Source organism: Neolamprologus brichardi, chromosome 11 (assembly GCF_056152115.1).
Source record: "Neolamprologus brichardi isolate AB-2024 chromosome 11, ASM5615211v1, whole genome shotgun sequence".
NCBI classification, from domain to species: domain Eukaryota; kingdom Metazoa; phylum Chordata; class Actinopteri; order Cichliformes; family Cichlidae; genus Neolamprologus; species Neolamprologus brichardi.
Genome location: NC_142114.1, coordinates 24,109,535 through 24,125,316, shown reverse-complemented (window position 1 = coordinate 24,125,316; position 15,782 = coordinate 24,109,535). Strand labels below are relative to the sequence as shown.

The following is a 15,782-nucleotide window of genomic DNA, read 5'->3' as shown; positions in this document are numbered from 1 at the left end:
TGGATTATGTGAAATTATCATCAGGAAAAATGTGAAGAACATTCATGTTCCATAAATAGGAGCCAAAGCTCTTAAATAGACCTGCTGTTCGAGGCAAATTTGGATCATGATTGTAGTAAGAGTAATTTACCAAGTTAATACTTCGCATAACTCAGATTTGCAAAAATTTATTTGGGAACACAATGCACCCTTGAACCCATTTACCTTACTAAGAAAGCTATTAGAATTATACTATCTATATTACCATAGTCATAGAACTGGGATCTATGACAGAAAGATGGCTGTCAGTTAGTCACTCTGTCAATAAGTGTATGAGCAGAGCCAAAGATAGCTGTGAGGGAACGTATAGAATATACAGTAGGCAATTTTAAATATTGATTCTTCTCTAGGAAGCTGATTATGTTGCAACAACTTTAATACTTTAATGTTAATTTAATGTTAATTTTTATAAATGTTTGGCCTATAAAAGACGTTACTGAATAACTCCACAAGTTTGATTTTCCATTGGCTTTGCTGATGAGACTCGCAACAGAGAGGAGGTTCAGCGCCTGACCCAATGGTGTTCATCAAAGAACCTGGTCCTTAACACCAGCAAGACCAAGGAGGTCATTGCAGACTACAGGAATGCTTGAATTCCAAGCAGAACAGATTGCCAATAAGTTCCTGGGCCTTGACATCGCAGCTGATCTGACCTTGGCTTTGAATACATTTCACCTGGTAAAGAAAGTCCAGCAAAGACTTTTTTTTCCTCAAGAAGGATAAAAGAGCTGGGATCCATTCTCAGGTAAATATTCACAAACTAAACGCTGCTCAAAAATGAGAAGTACAGCCGTTCAGTGATAGCAATTACATTACACAAGGCAGACTATGGAATTGTTACATCCCACAGGAGGATTTCTCTTCTCCCTACTAACTGTTTGTTTTGTCTAGGCTCCACCTCCTCTGTCCTGATTGGATGCTGCTCAGAGTCCAGCTAATTGGTAATCAGCAGAGCACTACTTAAGGCCTGTGGAGCTGTGCTTCTGTGCCCTCTGGCCATTTTGGTTGCCATACCTGTACAGGCTTGCATGCCTTTCTGATTTGTATGTGCATTGTTGTTTTCATGTTCAGACTGCTTGTAGGGGAGAGCTGCCTTTTGTTTTGACATCCCGTTTTCTCCTGTTTATGTGTTGTTAGGTAGGTTATGGTTATAGGTTGTGTATTTTGTTTTCTTTGGAGTTAGGTAAGTTTCTTTTATTTTTATATCAGGGATGTTTTGTTTGTTATGTTGGCCTTAGCTCTCCCTGAAGTTATACCTCAGTCTGAACCCAAATCTCATCACCAGCACCTTTTAAAACCTTTTAAAGTTACCATCTTGGCTCCTCCTTCACTATCCACCTTTATGTTCGTCCCTTCAACCCCCTAGACTAGCCAGGGGACGTAACAGAATCTTAAAGTTAAATTGTGAAAAAGCATGCAGATGTTGTCTAAAAACCAGAAAGTACCACCATGGGATTGACTTCAGTGGGGTGAAGTCACCCCCTCATGACTTTTAGAAAGAATGCAGGTTTGAAGACCTTCCTCATTACAGTTTTTCCTCAATCAATTCTCACAACAGAAAAATCATTCTCATTACTCATCATGCAGTTCTGAAAACTTATTTTTCATAACACAGACGTATGTTATGAAAAATATGGCTCATGGCTGGTGAGTGGGGACTGCAATTATCCAAGTCCCGTTTTATGCCTTAACTGATGTGATGACTGTCATGAGTCATAGTGGGTAATGACCCTCAGGAACATGTCTACAACCTCACTATGAGTTATAATAACTCTCCATCAGTTGTTTTAGAACTGAAATAACCTCGAAACGTCTTCACAGACCCAGAAGAAGTCCAGTTTATCAAGCACTCAGGACTCTAGTTTGAGTTTAAAATCTATTGAATCTTTAGCAGTAAGCTTTTCCTGTGAGGATTTTTGCTAAGTTTAAGACTTAAAGTAAGGTTTAAGTGTGCGTTGAATAACAAGTTCAGATGAACATAAAACGTACAGTAAATATAACATAGATGATATTAATACAAAGTATTATATAATTAAGTTCAATATTCCTATGCCTATACCACTTAATGCACCTCATTTATTGTAGAATTTATTATGTAATTTTCTGCTGTTGGACATAATCTAAGCTGTATTCTACTGATTTAAAGGTTAGGCATACCACAAGATATATAATGCATTTTAAACTGGGGTTTATTTTATACTACATCATGGTCAACAAAAAGCAACAAACACAAAAATCTGGTAGAAAATTGTTTAAGTTAAATGTATATGTACAACCCAAACACTGCAAAATAAGAAGTGTACAGTTATAGCAGTGCAATAATGTTAAACATGTCAAATAACTTAAAGACAGGATATGAACTCATAGGAAGTAAAACTGCATGACTGTGTGGTATAGGGTGTGTATAGATACTTTTTAAATTTGTAAATGTTATTTATTTCTTTATTCATTAAGAAAAACATAATAGGTTATTTATGGCAACATAAAAACAAGGCAACATAGGAAAATAATTATGCAAGCACCGATAGGCCTTGCTCTATATTTTTTTTAAAAAAAATGGGGAGATTTATCATAATTTCCTTTGTTTACACTTTTTTTTGTGGTTGATGACACAACCGCTATAACTATACTATCTAAAGATCAGTGAATATAAAAAGGAGATGATTAATTTACCACAAGGAAATAAAAGGCTAAAGGAAACTAAAGGCAACAGCCACAATAAGAGATTCAGCTTACATGATGAAACAGTGCTTTCTCAGATCGTCGGTGTAAGAAGAATGGAAACTCAATATTCTGTCACTTCAGCTCTTGATAGCAGAGAAACAACAAGAGCAAATCACAAGCCAGGTATCTCTTAAATTATTTTATTCTTTTCATCTCTGGTATGATCATTATAATTTACATTTCTCTCTAAATTGATAGTTTACAAAAGTTTTGACAAAAGGCAAATTAATCAAGGATTATAGTTTTAGCTTTTATTCTTAATTAATCTACTTTTGTGAACAATAACCACTGCAGAGAAATCTGGGTCCAGATATGTGCCATCTGCATTCAAAGGCAAAAAGTTTTTTTAGTGTGAGGGACATCCACATAAAAATGTTGTTATATGGTGTTTAAAAAATGAAGCTACATACTAGCATAATTACATTAAGAAATGACAATAAAAATAATTTAGTGTACAAAGTTGTATAAATGTAATGGAAGAATGTAGGGCACCAGGCCCATAGCTAAGATGATGAAAAATATGCAATGCAGCAATTTTAACAAAATGTACATGCAAGACAGCTGGATTCTATAATTAGATTTAAACATCATGAAAACTCAGAGAAAACAAAAAAATTAACTTTCTTTATGCTGATGATAAATTTTTGATGAATGATGTGTGTGTTGTAGGAGGATCAAGAATTTACAAGTTGGTTGGAATCTGTTTCGGCTTGCTATGTGTCATACAATCATCGCTCAATGTCTATATGTGGCTACAAGTCGGTATGTATCAGCCCACATTTTACAAATCACAGTAAAAACTAAACAAAAAAACAAACAAACAAACCCATATCTGATTCACTTTGTAGATGAGAATTCCAACAAATCAAAAAACAGTTCAACTTGCAATTTTACCTCAGTGTCAGCTGATGACATCAGAGGAGTGCTTTTAGAGAGAGACCAACTTCTTCGAGAGAAAGAGCAGCTGAATCAATTTATAGATCAGCTGCTGCAGACTAAAGACAAACTGCTTGAAGAGAACAGTCAACTGAATGAAAAGAACAGTCAACTGAATGAAGAGAACAGTCAACTGAATGAAAAGAACAGTCAACTGAATGAAGAGAACAGTCAACTGAATGAAAAGAACAGTCAACTGAATCAAGAGAACAGTCAACTGAATGAAAAGAACAGTCAACTGAATCAAGAGAACAGTCAACTGAATGAAAAGAACAGTCAACTGAATCAAGAGAACAGTCAACTGAATGAAAAGAACAGTCAACTGAATCGAGATAAAAATCAGCTCCTTCAAGAGAAAGACAAACTGCTTGAAGAGAACAGTCAACTGAATCAAGAGAACAGTCAACTGAATCGAGATAAAAGTCAGCTCATTCAAGAGAAAGAGAAACTGCTTGAAGAAAACAGCAGACTGAATCAAGGTAAAACAAAACTGATTCAAGAGTCAAGCCACTTGCATTAGAAATTGGAAAGGCACGTACACGTGTAATGTCATCAAACAACACTTCAGTGAAAATTAGCTAAACTAAGCTAAAGTTAAAATTAGTAAGTAAAAGAAATAAATCAGAAAATTCAAACATTACTTGTCTATTCCAGTACCTATGGCGATGGATGAATGTGATTGAAAATTCTGCACCAAGTGAGCTATAAATGTTTTATTTGGTGATAAATGGGATGGAAACCGTTTCATAAAGATTCAGTCTTGTTTTTATTTGACTTGTATTTGACTTGAATTTGACTTGTGTTTTACCCTGTTGCATTGGATTGTTTCTGTTCCATTCAGTATCCTGATATTCTTTTTCCTTTGCTAATTTATTTAGCGCTACAAAACCTTCCAAGTTGTTCCCCGGGATGGAAAAGATTCAGGTCAAGCTGCTACCACCTTTCCTTTTTTACATCCACCTGGGGGAATGCCAAACAAAACTGTGAGAGGCTTGGAGCTCATTTGGTGATTATCAGTGATGATGCAGAAAAGGTATTTAGATAAACTTTTTTTCCCCTATAAACTTAAAATGTGTAGCAGAATAAAGCCACTCTCATTTGTATTCCAATAACAATAGTTATCATTTGATTTCGTCTCTGGTGTGTTCTGCACTCCCATGTTCTGAAATGTCTGAATTCTTTTATTGTCATCCTCCAACCAAAGTGAATAAAACATTAAAACCACTTTCCCTCAAAACAGGATTTTGTCAGTTCTTATGGACAGGCTGTAAATTTTTGGATCGGCTTCAAATATGAGTGGAACTACATGAGCAGTATGGGGACATGGAAATGGGTGGATGGAAGCCAACTGTGTTATAAGTGAGGCCCTTTGAATCTTAAATCACCACATCGATCCTGTTATTTTACACTATAAAATGTCTGATTGCCCACTGAGGCAAGAGCTACACACCAAAGGAATCCTTTTTCAATTGTAGTTAGCTGGTTAAGAGCAGCAGAGAAGCAACGATTATTAACCATTTAGCCTTAGTAGAGCCACTCATTTCAACACTCCAAAGCCTCATGCACTGAAAACACATTTTGTTTTTTTCTTCTAGCAACTTTCTTCTAGCAACTTCAGAAAAACATCCTACATCCTGGACTTGTGCGTACCAAAGGGCAACTTGGTACATTTGGGATACTGCTAAATGTAACAAAAACTACTCCTGGATGTGTGAGAAGGAGTTAAACTTCTAGCTTGACTTTAGTAAATAGAAAAAAGCATAGAACAGCAAAACTGATTATTCACACACACACACACACACACACACACACACACACACACACACACACACACACACACACACACACACACCATTCTGAATCTCCCAAATATTATAGTGCCCTGAAATAAGAGAGTATAATTGATCTGTGATTAAACCATACACATACCAGATTCACATGTAAATACTTGATACCTGAATTCAGAGTTCTAACCTTGCCCACATGACAAAAGCGTGTGTCACTAAGTAGAATCTGATGAAGGACACTGTATACGTTAGTAATTGCAATAATAAAGATCCAAAACACTCCCAGAATATTTAATTATCATTTAACCCCTAAATCACTTGTACATGCAGCATGTTGATACATGTAAAATGTGTCTGTGCAGTTTATTTCAATTTTCTGTGTAATATGACAAAGCTGCTTTATTTCTTATGTACATCTGACACTGCTCGTTGTTGCCATTTTCTTTTATATTAGACTGCATTTTAAATAAAGTGATAATAAAGGACTTTGTATAATAGTTGTACTGACCATATGTGGCCACTTGACAAGGTTTTATTTCTGTGTTTTTAAGATCTAATAAGGGTGTACCTGTAGCCTGTCCCATTTTCTATATGCTTCATGATAGAAAAAGAAACTGAAACCCTTTATTTTTTTTAAAGTAAAGATTATACTTTTTCTTTCAGTGCTCAAAAATAAACAAATAACAATACATTGGATATTAAATGCAGTTTGTTCCTTGCTTTTCTGTGCTGTACTTTGGTTTGTAGATTGCATGATAAAACATCATATGCAATAATTCTCAAAGGTAATTCTGATATTTCAGTTGTTTAGTCTTTATGAGACAGATCTCTCCCTTTTTTTTCTTTTGTTTTTTCTTTTTCTCAATTTTCTCTGTCTCTGACAGCAAAATGTTATTAAAAAGCAAACTCACAACATTATGAATCCCCAGGAAAGTAAAGAGTGGATGATTCAAAGAATATATTGGTTCTTACTTCTAAGAAAAGTACGTTTTAATCCAGAAAGGGGAACAATTCTCTGGATTTTTTTTTTCCTTCCTGGAAACAGCTAACCCAGTTAGCTATCATTAACTGTTTTATAAGATGACCTTCTAGGTAACGCTACAAGAGCTTTGGGATTAAGAAAATCAATTAGCTGCCAAGGATGTCACACTCAATTCTGAGAACTAAACATGTATTTAATTATATTCCCCCCCCCCCCCTCTTTCTTTTGATGATATTCTGGAGCTTGAAGCAAGTTGTAGAAAACACCCTATAAAATAGTTGCCATGTTGTTCTTCAGCACATTTTGCTGCATGTTCTTTTACCAGGTTGTCAAATATTGTTTGATTACAGAGTGACTTTGATGCATCAGTGGCGGGAGTGACACAAACAGATAATACTCAGCCAAAGGTTCAGAATACGCCGATTTAGGGAAATTTGCTTTCTTAAGACTTTTTTTTTGTTTTTGTTACCAAGTTACCACAGGAAGGAAACTATGACTGAGCTAAGCCAAAGATAGCTTGTGAGGGAAGAAATAAATTACGTAACAAGTTTCGACCAAGTCTTCTCTAGAATGCTGCTTATGTTGCAGCAAGTTCAGGAGAATCTCCCATTTAAGTTAATATTATATTATGTTATTTTTAACATTAATTGCAATGTATGCTCATAATAGATTTTGTTAAACTCCTTTTAAAAGGATATAAGTATTAACCCCATAGTGTGAAGGGTCAACTAAGAGGGATAGAACGAGATGAGTGTAGAAGGTTTCAGACAGACACAGTTTCAGACAGGACGGGCTGCTTGGCCTTGGGTGTATAATAACAGGATGTTCTAATCAACAAGAAGTAGAGACATCATTGTGTCAGTTAAAACTGAAATCAGCATGAAAATAAAACATTCCTGGTAACAACTGTAAGGTAGGGAGGAGCTTTCTCACACAGGGCAAGATCCCAGACTGGTGGTCAAAGACCAGATAAATCAGGGAGTGCTGAGTCTAAACCACAGTATTTCCCCATCAATAGCCAAAGAGAGTCTTATATATACTTTCATGAATTATGAATTGTACTTTGCTTCTGCATGTGCAGACTGCCTGATATAGAGAAGTCCACTGCTACGCAAGTCGAATCTTTAACTGCCCTTCGCACTGTTTATTCTAAATAAATTCACTGTTGCTAACCATGAAAGGCCTATGTTAGGGTCCTGTTCTTAATTAAACATGACAGATGAAGACAAGGCTTTGTGTTTTATGTCATTATTTATTTTATTTTGTGTCATTATTTATCCTTGCATCTTTGTAAGGAGTAACTTCAGAGTTTCTCCTTTAAACCTGAATGAAGCCAGAGATATGAGGAAGCGAGTCAGTGTGTATGAATTCATCAAACTGAAGAGTATAAATGTGCTAATGGTCAAAGAAACGCACAGACTGTTTAAATGAGACAGACTGGAGGGAATGGAAGCGAGAACTGATTTTGAGTTATTTAAACACAGCCAGTGGTGCGGTGGCGCTCCTTTTTCAAAAAACTTTCTACCAGAGTCCTGTGAATTTCAGGAGGCGGAAAGGGCAGAATAATGGTGGTGAAGGCAAAGTATGGTGTGTTTAAAAATGTATTTGTGGATGTGTATGCTTTACATACAGGAAGGGTTCTTTTTTTTTCTTTTTTTGAAGATGCTTGTAGCTAATGGAGAGGGAAATCAAGACAGACAAGGAGCTGGGGGAGCCTCTAACCTTAAAGGAAGTTCAAACTGCTTTACAAAGTATGCAAGGAGGAGTATACAGCTCGTGGAAACTGTAAGTATACAGTGAAGGAGTACAAATACCTGAGTGTTCACCTCAATAATAAACTGGACTGGTCCACGAAGACAAAGGCAGCTCATCATCTCCTCATGTCAACTTCATTTTTTTCACAATCCGTTTTTGAGGTCAAGTTTTCTGCATAAATGGAGCGCGTATGTATGTTACACAGTGATTTCAGATGCATAAAATTCTGAATATTGTGTCGGTGCCTTCAGTGTTTAGTGCTCTTTAGACATAAATTATTATTTTTTTTACTTTTATCAAAATCTTATGGACTTTGGAAAGAGTACAGCAAAAATGTAGACCTAATGTAGAGGGGGGAAGTGATGAGGCACAAAAATGAAATGTGAAGGATTTATTAGACAAAAGGGAGAAAAGCAAAATACAGGGTGGGCCATTTATATGGATACACCATAATAACATGGGAATGGTTGGTGATATTAAAGTCCTGTTTGTGGCACATTAGTATATGTGAGGGGGCAAACTCCTCAAGATGGGTGGTGACCACGGTGGCCATTTAAAAATCGGCCATCTTGGATACAACTTTTGTTTTTTCAATAGGAAGAGGGCCATGTGACACATCAGACTTATTGGTAATGTCACAAGAAAAACAATGGTGTGCTTGGTTTCAACGTAACTTTATTATTTCATGAGTTATTTGTGTTTTACTATGAGAGTTATTTTCATTTGATGTAGTCTCTGGTGTGCTATTCACCGTTATCTCCTGAAATGTCTTAAATCAGCTGTCCAACACTCCATCTGATGTTTTATGGCTGCTCTCAAATCTAAGTGAATGAAGTATCCCAACTACAGTTGTTCCAAAACAGAAACTGCTGAGTGAAGTCAGATGTGCTGTAAAAGTTTGGATTGGCTTAACAGGTCAGAAAAAACTTTGCTTCTTCTGGATTTGGACATGGGTGTATGGTAACACACCCAGTTATAGGTGAGGCTTTTTGGATGTGAGATTGCGCCAAAAAAATCAGGAGAAATTGTAATTTCTGACTTCTCAGAGAAGTCCAGTGTGACGACTCAAATTTGGGTATGAAAATGTGAATTCCATTTGTAAATTTTCCTTATTTTAAAATATATTTTCAGCTTAAAAAGTTTTTTGACAAATTTCTAAAATATGTTGTCGCATTTTTATGACAGGTGGTGTAATACATTGCAAAACATTCCTATTGATACAATGTAATTATCAACACTTTTTCTTATCTTTAACCACAAAATAATTTATGTGTGCTTTTCAAGTATTTCAAATATTTGTATAATATTGGGTTATGCATTTTATAAGTAAAGAGTTGTACTGACTGCATGTGACCACTAGATGACAGTGTTTTTTATATTTACTGAAGCCTTGTTTTGGCTGCATGTCAATAAAATACATTTTCATGACAAAGCTGGAACTAAAACTTTGTTAACATGTTATTGCTGTGCATCAAATCATCAGAAAATCATACACTATAAATCATTTAATCTTTTAAAATGCCCTAAACATGGCAAAATAAGTTCGGTTCACCTCAAATTGTACTGTAATTTTGGATAAAGCACATAATTCCAAAATATCTGTAACACCCTAAGAATCTGTTCTAATTAAAATGTTGTCTCCTATGTCACACAAAATTACTGTCTTGTAGTTTTGGTGCTATCTGTTTTACTTTCATGAGCCGGTGCAAATGATTGAAATTTATTCAGAGGCAGAGAGAGTCTATTTGTCCCAGAAATACATGGCATTTTCCAGTGTCTGTAGTTGTAGACTGTGGAATGAAGATAAAAGTGAAATTGATGTCTAAAACTGGTTTAATAAAGAACTGCTGTTTATAGTTTTGAACCAACAAAGGCTTGAAATACTAAATGCTAATTTTCAGAGCATACTGCAGGAGTGACAATTTGGGAGCTGTCCTTGAAAAGTGGAGCACGTCCCACTTCCTCATCCTGATAGGAAGTCAAATAGGTGCGGCCAAAGAGGTTATCCTCTTATCAAGGTCTTAAACAGCATCCACGTATGCCCCCTATGCTGTTATGTAATATGCCGAGCAGTAAACACACTCATTGTGCCAGTATGTAATGCATAACCTTCTTTATTAGCCACATTGACAGGTGGAAATAAAAGACAAATACATAACCTGTGCCATTTTCAGCACAGCTGAAAAGCCAAGTCCCAAACCACACAGACACTGCCACCATTGATTAACTGTTTCAAATCAAAGATACATGAATATGAAGCTAATTACAGAATGGAACACCAGCCAGAAATCTAAACTGCAAAGGATGAGCTGTCATTTGTCACAGCTCAGCTCGTAGACTGAAACAAAAGAGGGAAATCAGACAAGGTGGCAACTTAAAATTACAAACCATAATTAAAGAGAACTTGTTTGTCAACAGGTCAGTAGTGTACAGTAAAGCATATGTATATATATATTTGCAGAAACAAAAATATCTCCAGAAATCATGCCATAGCTAAGCTGGTCTAAGTCAAAAAGTTGGTAGCAATGTCAGGACATGGAGCAATGGAGGGGGGAGACAGAGGAGAGGAAGCTTTTATAGCCAAGTTCACTGGGCCCCAGGGTAGCGCAAGCAGAACAAAGTACAATACAACACAACATCCCAAACAGAGACCTCTAGTGCCATTGAGTTGTTACAAACAGGTGTCTTTGTCTCTCTTATTCTTCTCTCATCTCTTTGCCTCTATTACATCAAACCTCAACTGCATTTCTATGAAAATAAATAGCTACACCTAGTTTGGTAATAGAAACTGACCTCTTAACTGAATGTAACTTGCTCTGCAACCTTCTAAAAATAGCAGAGAGTTATATTTTAATAACAGGTGATCTGGTGCAAGTAAAGTAGTGTAAAGTTGGAGGTACAGATACTAGCCTGCATATTCTGACCTTTTCTATAAGTTTGGGCAGCAGGAATCTCCATATATACATATCAGCTAAATAAATGGACGCAAATAAATAAATGCTTTGAAAGTTTTGAAATATAAAAGGTTGTTCACTTCTTGTTCTGTATCACCCTAAACGTCAACTGCACCTCTACCAAGATGAACAACAAAGTCATGCCCATTCCTGATAATAGCAACTGTCTTCCTAACTGACTGTTTGACTTGCTCTGCAACCTTCTAAAAATACAACAGGATTATTCTATAGGGTGCCTAGCAGAGGGTTCAGTTTAACCAGTCACGGGAGTAAAATGGAAAAAACCACTCAAAAGTTCTCTCCACCGTGCTTGTGCACAGGTACTCTGACTTCCTTACAGAGTCCACAGACATGCATGCGCTAGGTTAATTAACAATCATAAATTTTCAGTAGGTGTTGAAGGTGAGCATGGACATTCTGTCTGTCTCACTGTGTAAGGCTTTCAGGCTGGCAGAGTGTACCCTGCCTATTGTGTGTGAATGCGAGAGTGAATGAATAGTGGCATTGTAAAGCGCTTTGGGTGCCTTGAAAAGCGCTATATAAATCCAATCCATTATTATTATTATTATTATTATTATTATTATTATTATTATTATTATTATTATTATTATTATTATTGTTCTGTGACAGCCAGGAAAGACTTGAGCATCCCCCAGCCCTGAATTGGTCGGTTTGTTGGTTTCTGATCAGTGTGAAAATTCTTCCCAGTGCTGAGTATACAGATGTGAATTTCAGAATTCATCTGTCATTCAGCTTTTTATTTTCACAAATTGTCAGATAATTTTTATACCAGATTTTTAAGGAAAATATTCAGTAGTCTATTTGTCACAAACAATCATTTCTTCACCATTTGTATTAAATAATTAAGAAGGGAAAGAAAATCACTGAGCAGGAGGATATTTTAGAATGAAATAAAGTCGGGTTTCTACAGCATTTTTCTTCAGGAGCCGACACTCTAATCTGAGCTACTTAAACAAGCGCTTCATGACAGTCCACTTAAATAAAGTTAAACAGATACAATCTGTTTCTCTTCTGCTGTGAATGCAACAACTGTCTCACTGACACAGCAAAAAGCCCATTGTTAGCTTGACCTCCAGTTAAGCCATTTAGCTGACACTCTTAACCAATGTTAGTTGCAGTGAGAGGAAGGACTGGGTGGAATTTTATGTCTTAGATTACCAGAATTCCAAGCCACAAACCTGAAAGTAAAAATCAGAAAGAAATCCAGATAAAAATGTCAGAAGTAAGCAAAGCAAAGAATGTTTTCTCAGACGAGGATTATGTGTTCTCGATCAACCTCGACCTGTCTTGACAAGTCCGCATAAGGCCTGGAGTATTCTAAATATCTGAAAAATTACACAACAGCACCATAAACAGAAAGCTCCTTGTTACTTTTTTCTTCTTTTCTTATATGACTTACCAGATTAACAAGCACACTTACCCAATGAATGAAGCAGTGATAATGTTGTTGTTATTGTTATATAATAATGTATAATCACACCTTAAGAATATCCACACATATTCTGTCATTTATATCACTTCGTAAAACATCAAATGCCCTTGGCCCACATGCGTCTCTGTTTGGATGATGTTAAACTAGATTGTAACTTACTGATAAAGGTTTGGGGTAGAAAGGCAAATCATTTTCATCGCTACCATAAACAGTAGTTGTAGCTGTCATATTTCATCAGGTGAATTTAATCTACAAATCGAAAGTTATTCCAGGTTAGATTTGTATAGTAGTCAGCATTAACAGAAGTCAAACACTTTTTTGAAGTTCATGTTCTTTTTCCGTTTTTGGCATTGTGATTATTTCAATTACTACGATAAAGAGACGTTTTACATGGATAATGATGCCTGTGGATACAAATTCCACATTTTTCTGTCTGGCACAAGTCATATATCATAGTGACAGTAAGCTAGTAGCCATACAATCACACAGAGGTCAATAAGCCAGAGTTTTGACCTAGGTTACAGTGAGAGGACACTGTAGTCTGCTTCTTCCTCTTTATAAGGGTTTGACATATCCTGTTATTCAGACAAATCACCAGCTCCCAAAGAGAGACAAAACATGCTGATACGACTGGATATCCTTCAGCGGCCACAGGACAAAGGGAAGTCTTTCAGCCAGGAAAGTTGGACTGCGGTCCTGAAGGGAGTGGAGAGAGTACGTCTGAATAAAGATGTGTGTCACTGTACAAAACCTGCACCTTGACCTTCAGTGTTACTGATATAGTACATGAGGACATCCGGTCCACTATCTGGGAGCTATGACAGAACCGTTAACAGCTTTGAATGGCTAGATTCACTCTAAATTTATAGTCAGAGTAAAATTAACGCTTTGACTTATTTATCAATATCAGAGTTTGAAACGTGCTTGGTTGGTATTGTTTAATATTGATAAAACCATGTAATGGTTTGACTGGAAATGTCTTTGCTTACTAATAAAATAATGATGTTGTGCCATATGTGATAATACCTAAATAACTTTGTATCTGTCCCTTTGTATGCTTTTGTACAGTTATGGTTGTATAACCACTTGACAGCTCCATTCACTTGTATTTTGAAGTCAATTAATGTGCTCAAAATGACAATACATACTAAACATGGACATACATGATTGCTAGTATTATTAGCAGTGCTAATTTTTAAAATCTATTTTTAGATTTTGATTTTCTATAGTTATTACAAGAGGATTGTTTTCAAAAACTACTCTGACTACAATAACTGAGGAATGAAAATCTTATACTTTTGAAGATATGTTTAAGAACTTCTACCTTTCCTTTAAAATATCAAGTTATTATTTTATTTTTAATATTTGAAATGTTTGTCCAGTGTCAAAATGGAATATTCACAGGCTCACTTGAGACTGCAGACATTATCTATTTAACTATGTATGTATATGTGTTCCAAATCTAAATGTTGGACTGTAAAATAAGGGTTGAAAATGTAAACATATTGAGTGGAAAAACACTTTTTAAATCCATATTTTCAAGTATGGTTCTTTTATTGGTTTGCACAGTGAATCGGTTGGCTGGAGCCATCTTTCCTTTGAATACAAACATACATGTTTGACTTTGAAAGTCCTTCGGAATGACTCAAACGTACAAGAGGACAGAGGGATGCTTTTATCTAAAGTGCCTTTTACCATCATGAATACATCTTATTTATTATGAGTGAAGGTTATGTGATATAAAATGTATCATGAGTGGAAGATCATCAGCTTTTTAAAGCCTTCATGATAAACAGATGTATTATTTCAGTCTTGATATATGCGTCTCCATCACATAAACTCAATGAGAAGGTTCCTGGGAAAGTGATTTGAGTTCTTTTTCTTTTTTCTTTCCTTTTTCTGATCAGTTGATTTTGTCCTTCTGAGCCTCTTCATCAGCCTTAACCCTTGAGGCAAGTAAACACATTGAGTATGTGTATAATACCACCTCAGGCCACTGTCTTTTAAATCTTTCAGTGCATTCTTTTCTGACAAGTACTAGGAATGACAACAAAGATGTGAAGTGTGATGCCAGTACATGAAAAGAATGTCTGTCTCTGTAACAAACCTTGTTTACTTTTACAGCTCTGGAATTCTTTGATATGACTTTTGTGGTCACTTGTATGCAGAAGGTTGTCGTGTTTCTTGGTGTTTTTAGTTTGAGGTTTAACTTGCAGTGTTCACCAAGGCTGTCAAATTAGCATTTAATTATGCCACTATGCTCAGGTAAATGGAGTTAGCTTAATGCTGAAAAAGTAGTATTTATTAATTTATGTCATTTGAGTTTATACACTACCAAATTCCTTGGATCCTTCTTTTCAGCATCCTCGTCTTTTGAACCTTGGGTTGTGTCCACTCCAGTCATTCTGACACTTGAGTATTTTGTCAACATTTTCTGTTGTCGCTTTCTTTTTTATCTCAGTCATACTAATACAGTACTTGTGTGCACGACTGCAGTACCCCAAACATTAGCACATATGCTGCTGCTACGCTTTTCATTCTATGCTCTGTGCTTTGTGGACATCTACTTAATGTGACGTGTTTCTGGTTTTATTCCATCCACATAAGTGGTTTAGTGCAGCACTCTTCTTGTGTTATATGTCAAAAAATGGATGGAATGAGTTCTATTGGCTTTTTTAAAATATCATACCTCAAATTTCTATTGAGTAAAAGTTATTGTACAATAATTTTCTTTATAAATCTATCACCCAGCTTTGCCACCTTGGTCAGCAGATGCCAAGCCTGCTATCTGCCACCACACTAGTGTCCCATAATGAGTCCATGACGATGCCAACCCAACTGCCACCGTGCTTCTGCTAAGTCTTCAGAGAACTGGCCACTTGCCATGCTCTTCCACCACCAAGTGTTGGAAAAGACTCCAGTGGGGTTACATGCCCTTCATTAAGTCCTATCAAGCCCCAATTTCAGCCACCATTTCACCGCCATAGCTGGCCACCTGTTCTGCCTCTCCATCATTAGCCACCACCTCAGCACCTTGGCCACCTGAGAAGCTCCGCCTTCACAGTCATCCTCCTGCTAAGCCTCCAGAGAGATTTCACCTTCACTGGGCTTTTCTGTGGCCGTCAGAATTGTTCCACCTTATCCACCGGGCC

General features: G+C 36.3%; 1 protein-coding gene across 1 annotated transcript; it reads left to right on the top strand.

The window, feature by feature from the left end:
* Window positions 1–2,699: 2,699 nt before the first annotated feature.
* On the top strand, window positions 2,700–5,433 carry LOC148100568 (uncharacterized). Its single transcript, XM_087847826.1, has 7 exons — window positions 2,700–2,886; window positions 3,433–3,525; window positions 3,612–3,827; window positions 4,032–4,178; window positions 4,578–4,732; window positions 4,940–5,058; window positions 5,295–5,433. Exons 1-7 carry the CDS (start codon window positions 2,700–2,702, stop codon window positions 5,431–5,433), a joined length of 1,056 nt encoding a protein of 351 aa, XP_087703952.1.
* The last annotated feature ends 10,349 nt before the right edge of the window (window positions 5,434–15,782 follow it).

What these genes read in the sequence shown, in the direction of transcription:
- LOC148100568 (XM_087847826.1), top strand. Translation starts at nt 2,700, where the DNA reads ATGATTAATTTACCACAAGGAAATAAAAGGCTAAAGGAAACTAAAGGC. An exon ending in CTATATGTGGCTACAAGTCG is followed by an intron (nt 3,526 to 3,611) that starts GTATGTATCAGC and finishes TTCACTTTGTAG; the next exon opens with ATGAGAATTCCAACAAATCA. An exon ending in AAACAGCAGACTGAATCAAG is followed by an intron (nt 4,179 to 4,577) that starts GTAAAACAAAAC and finishes TAATTTATTTAG; the next exon opens with CGCTACAAAACCTTCCAAGT.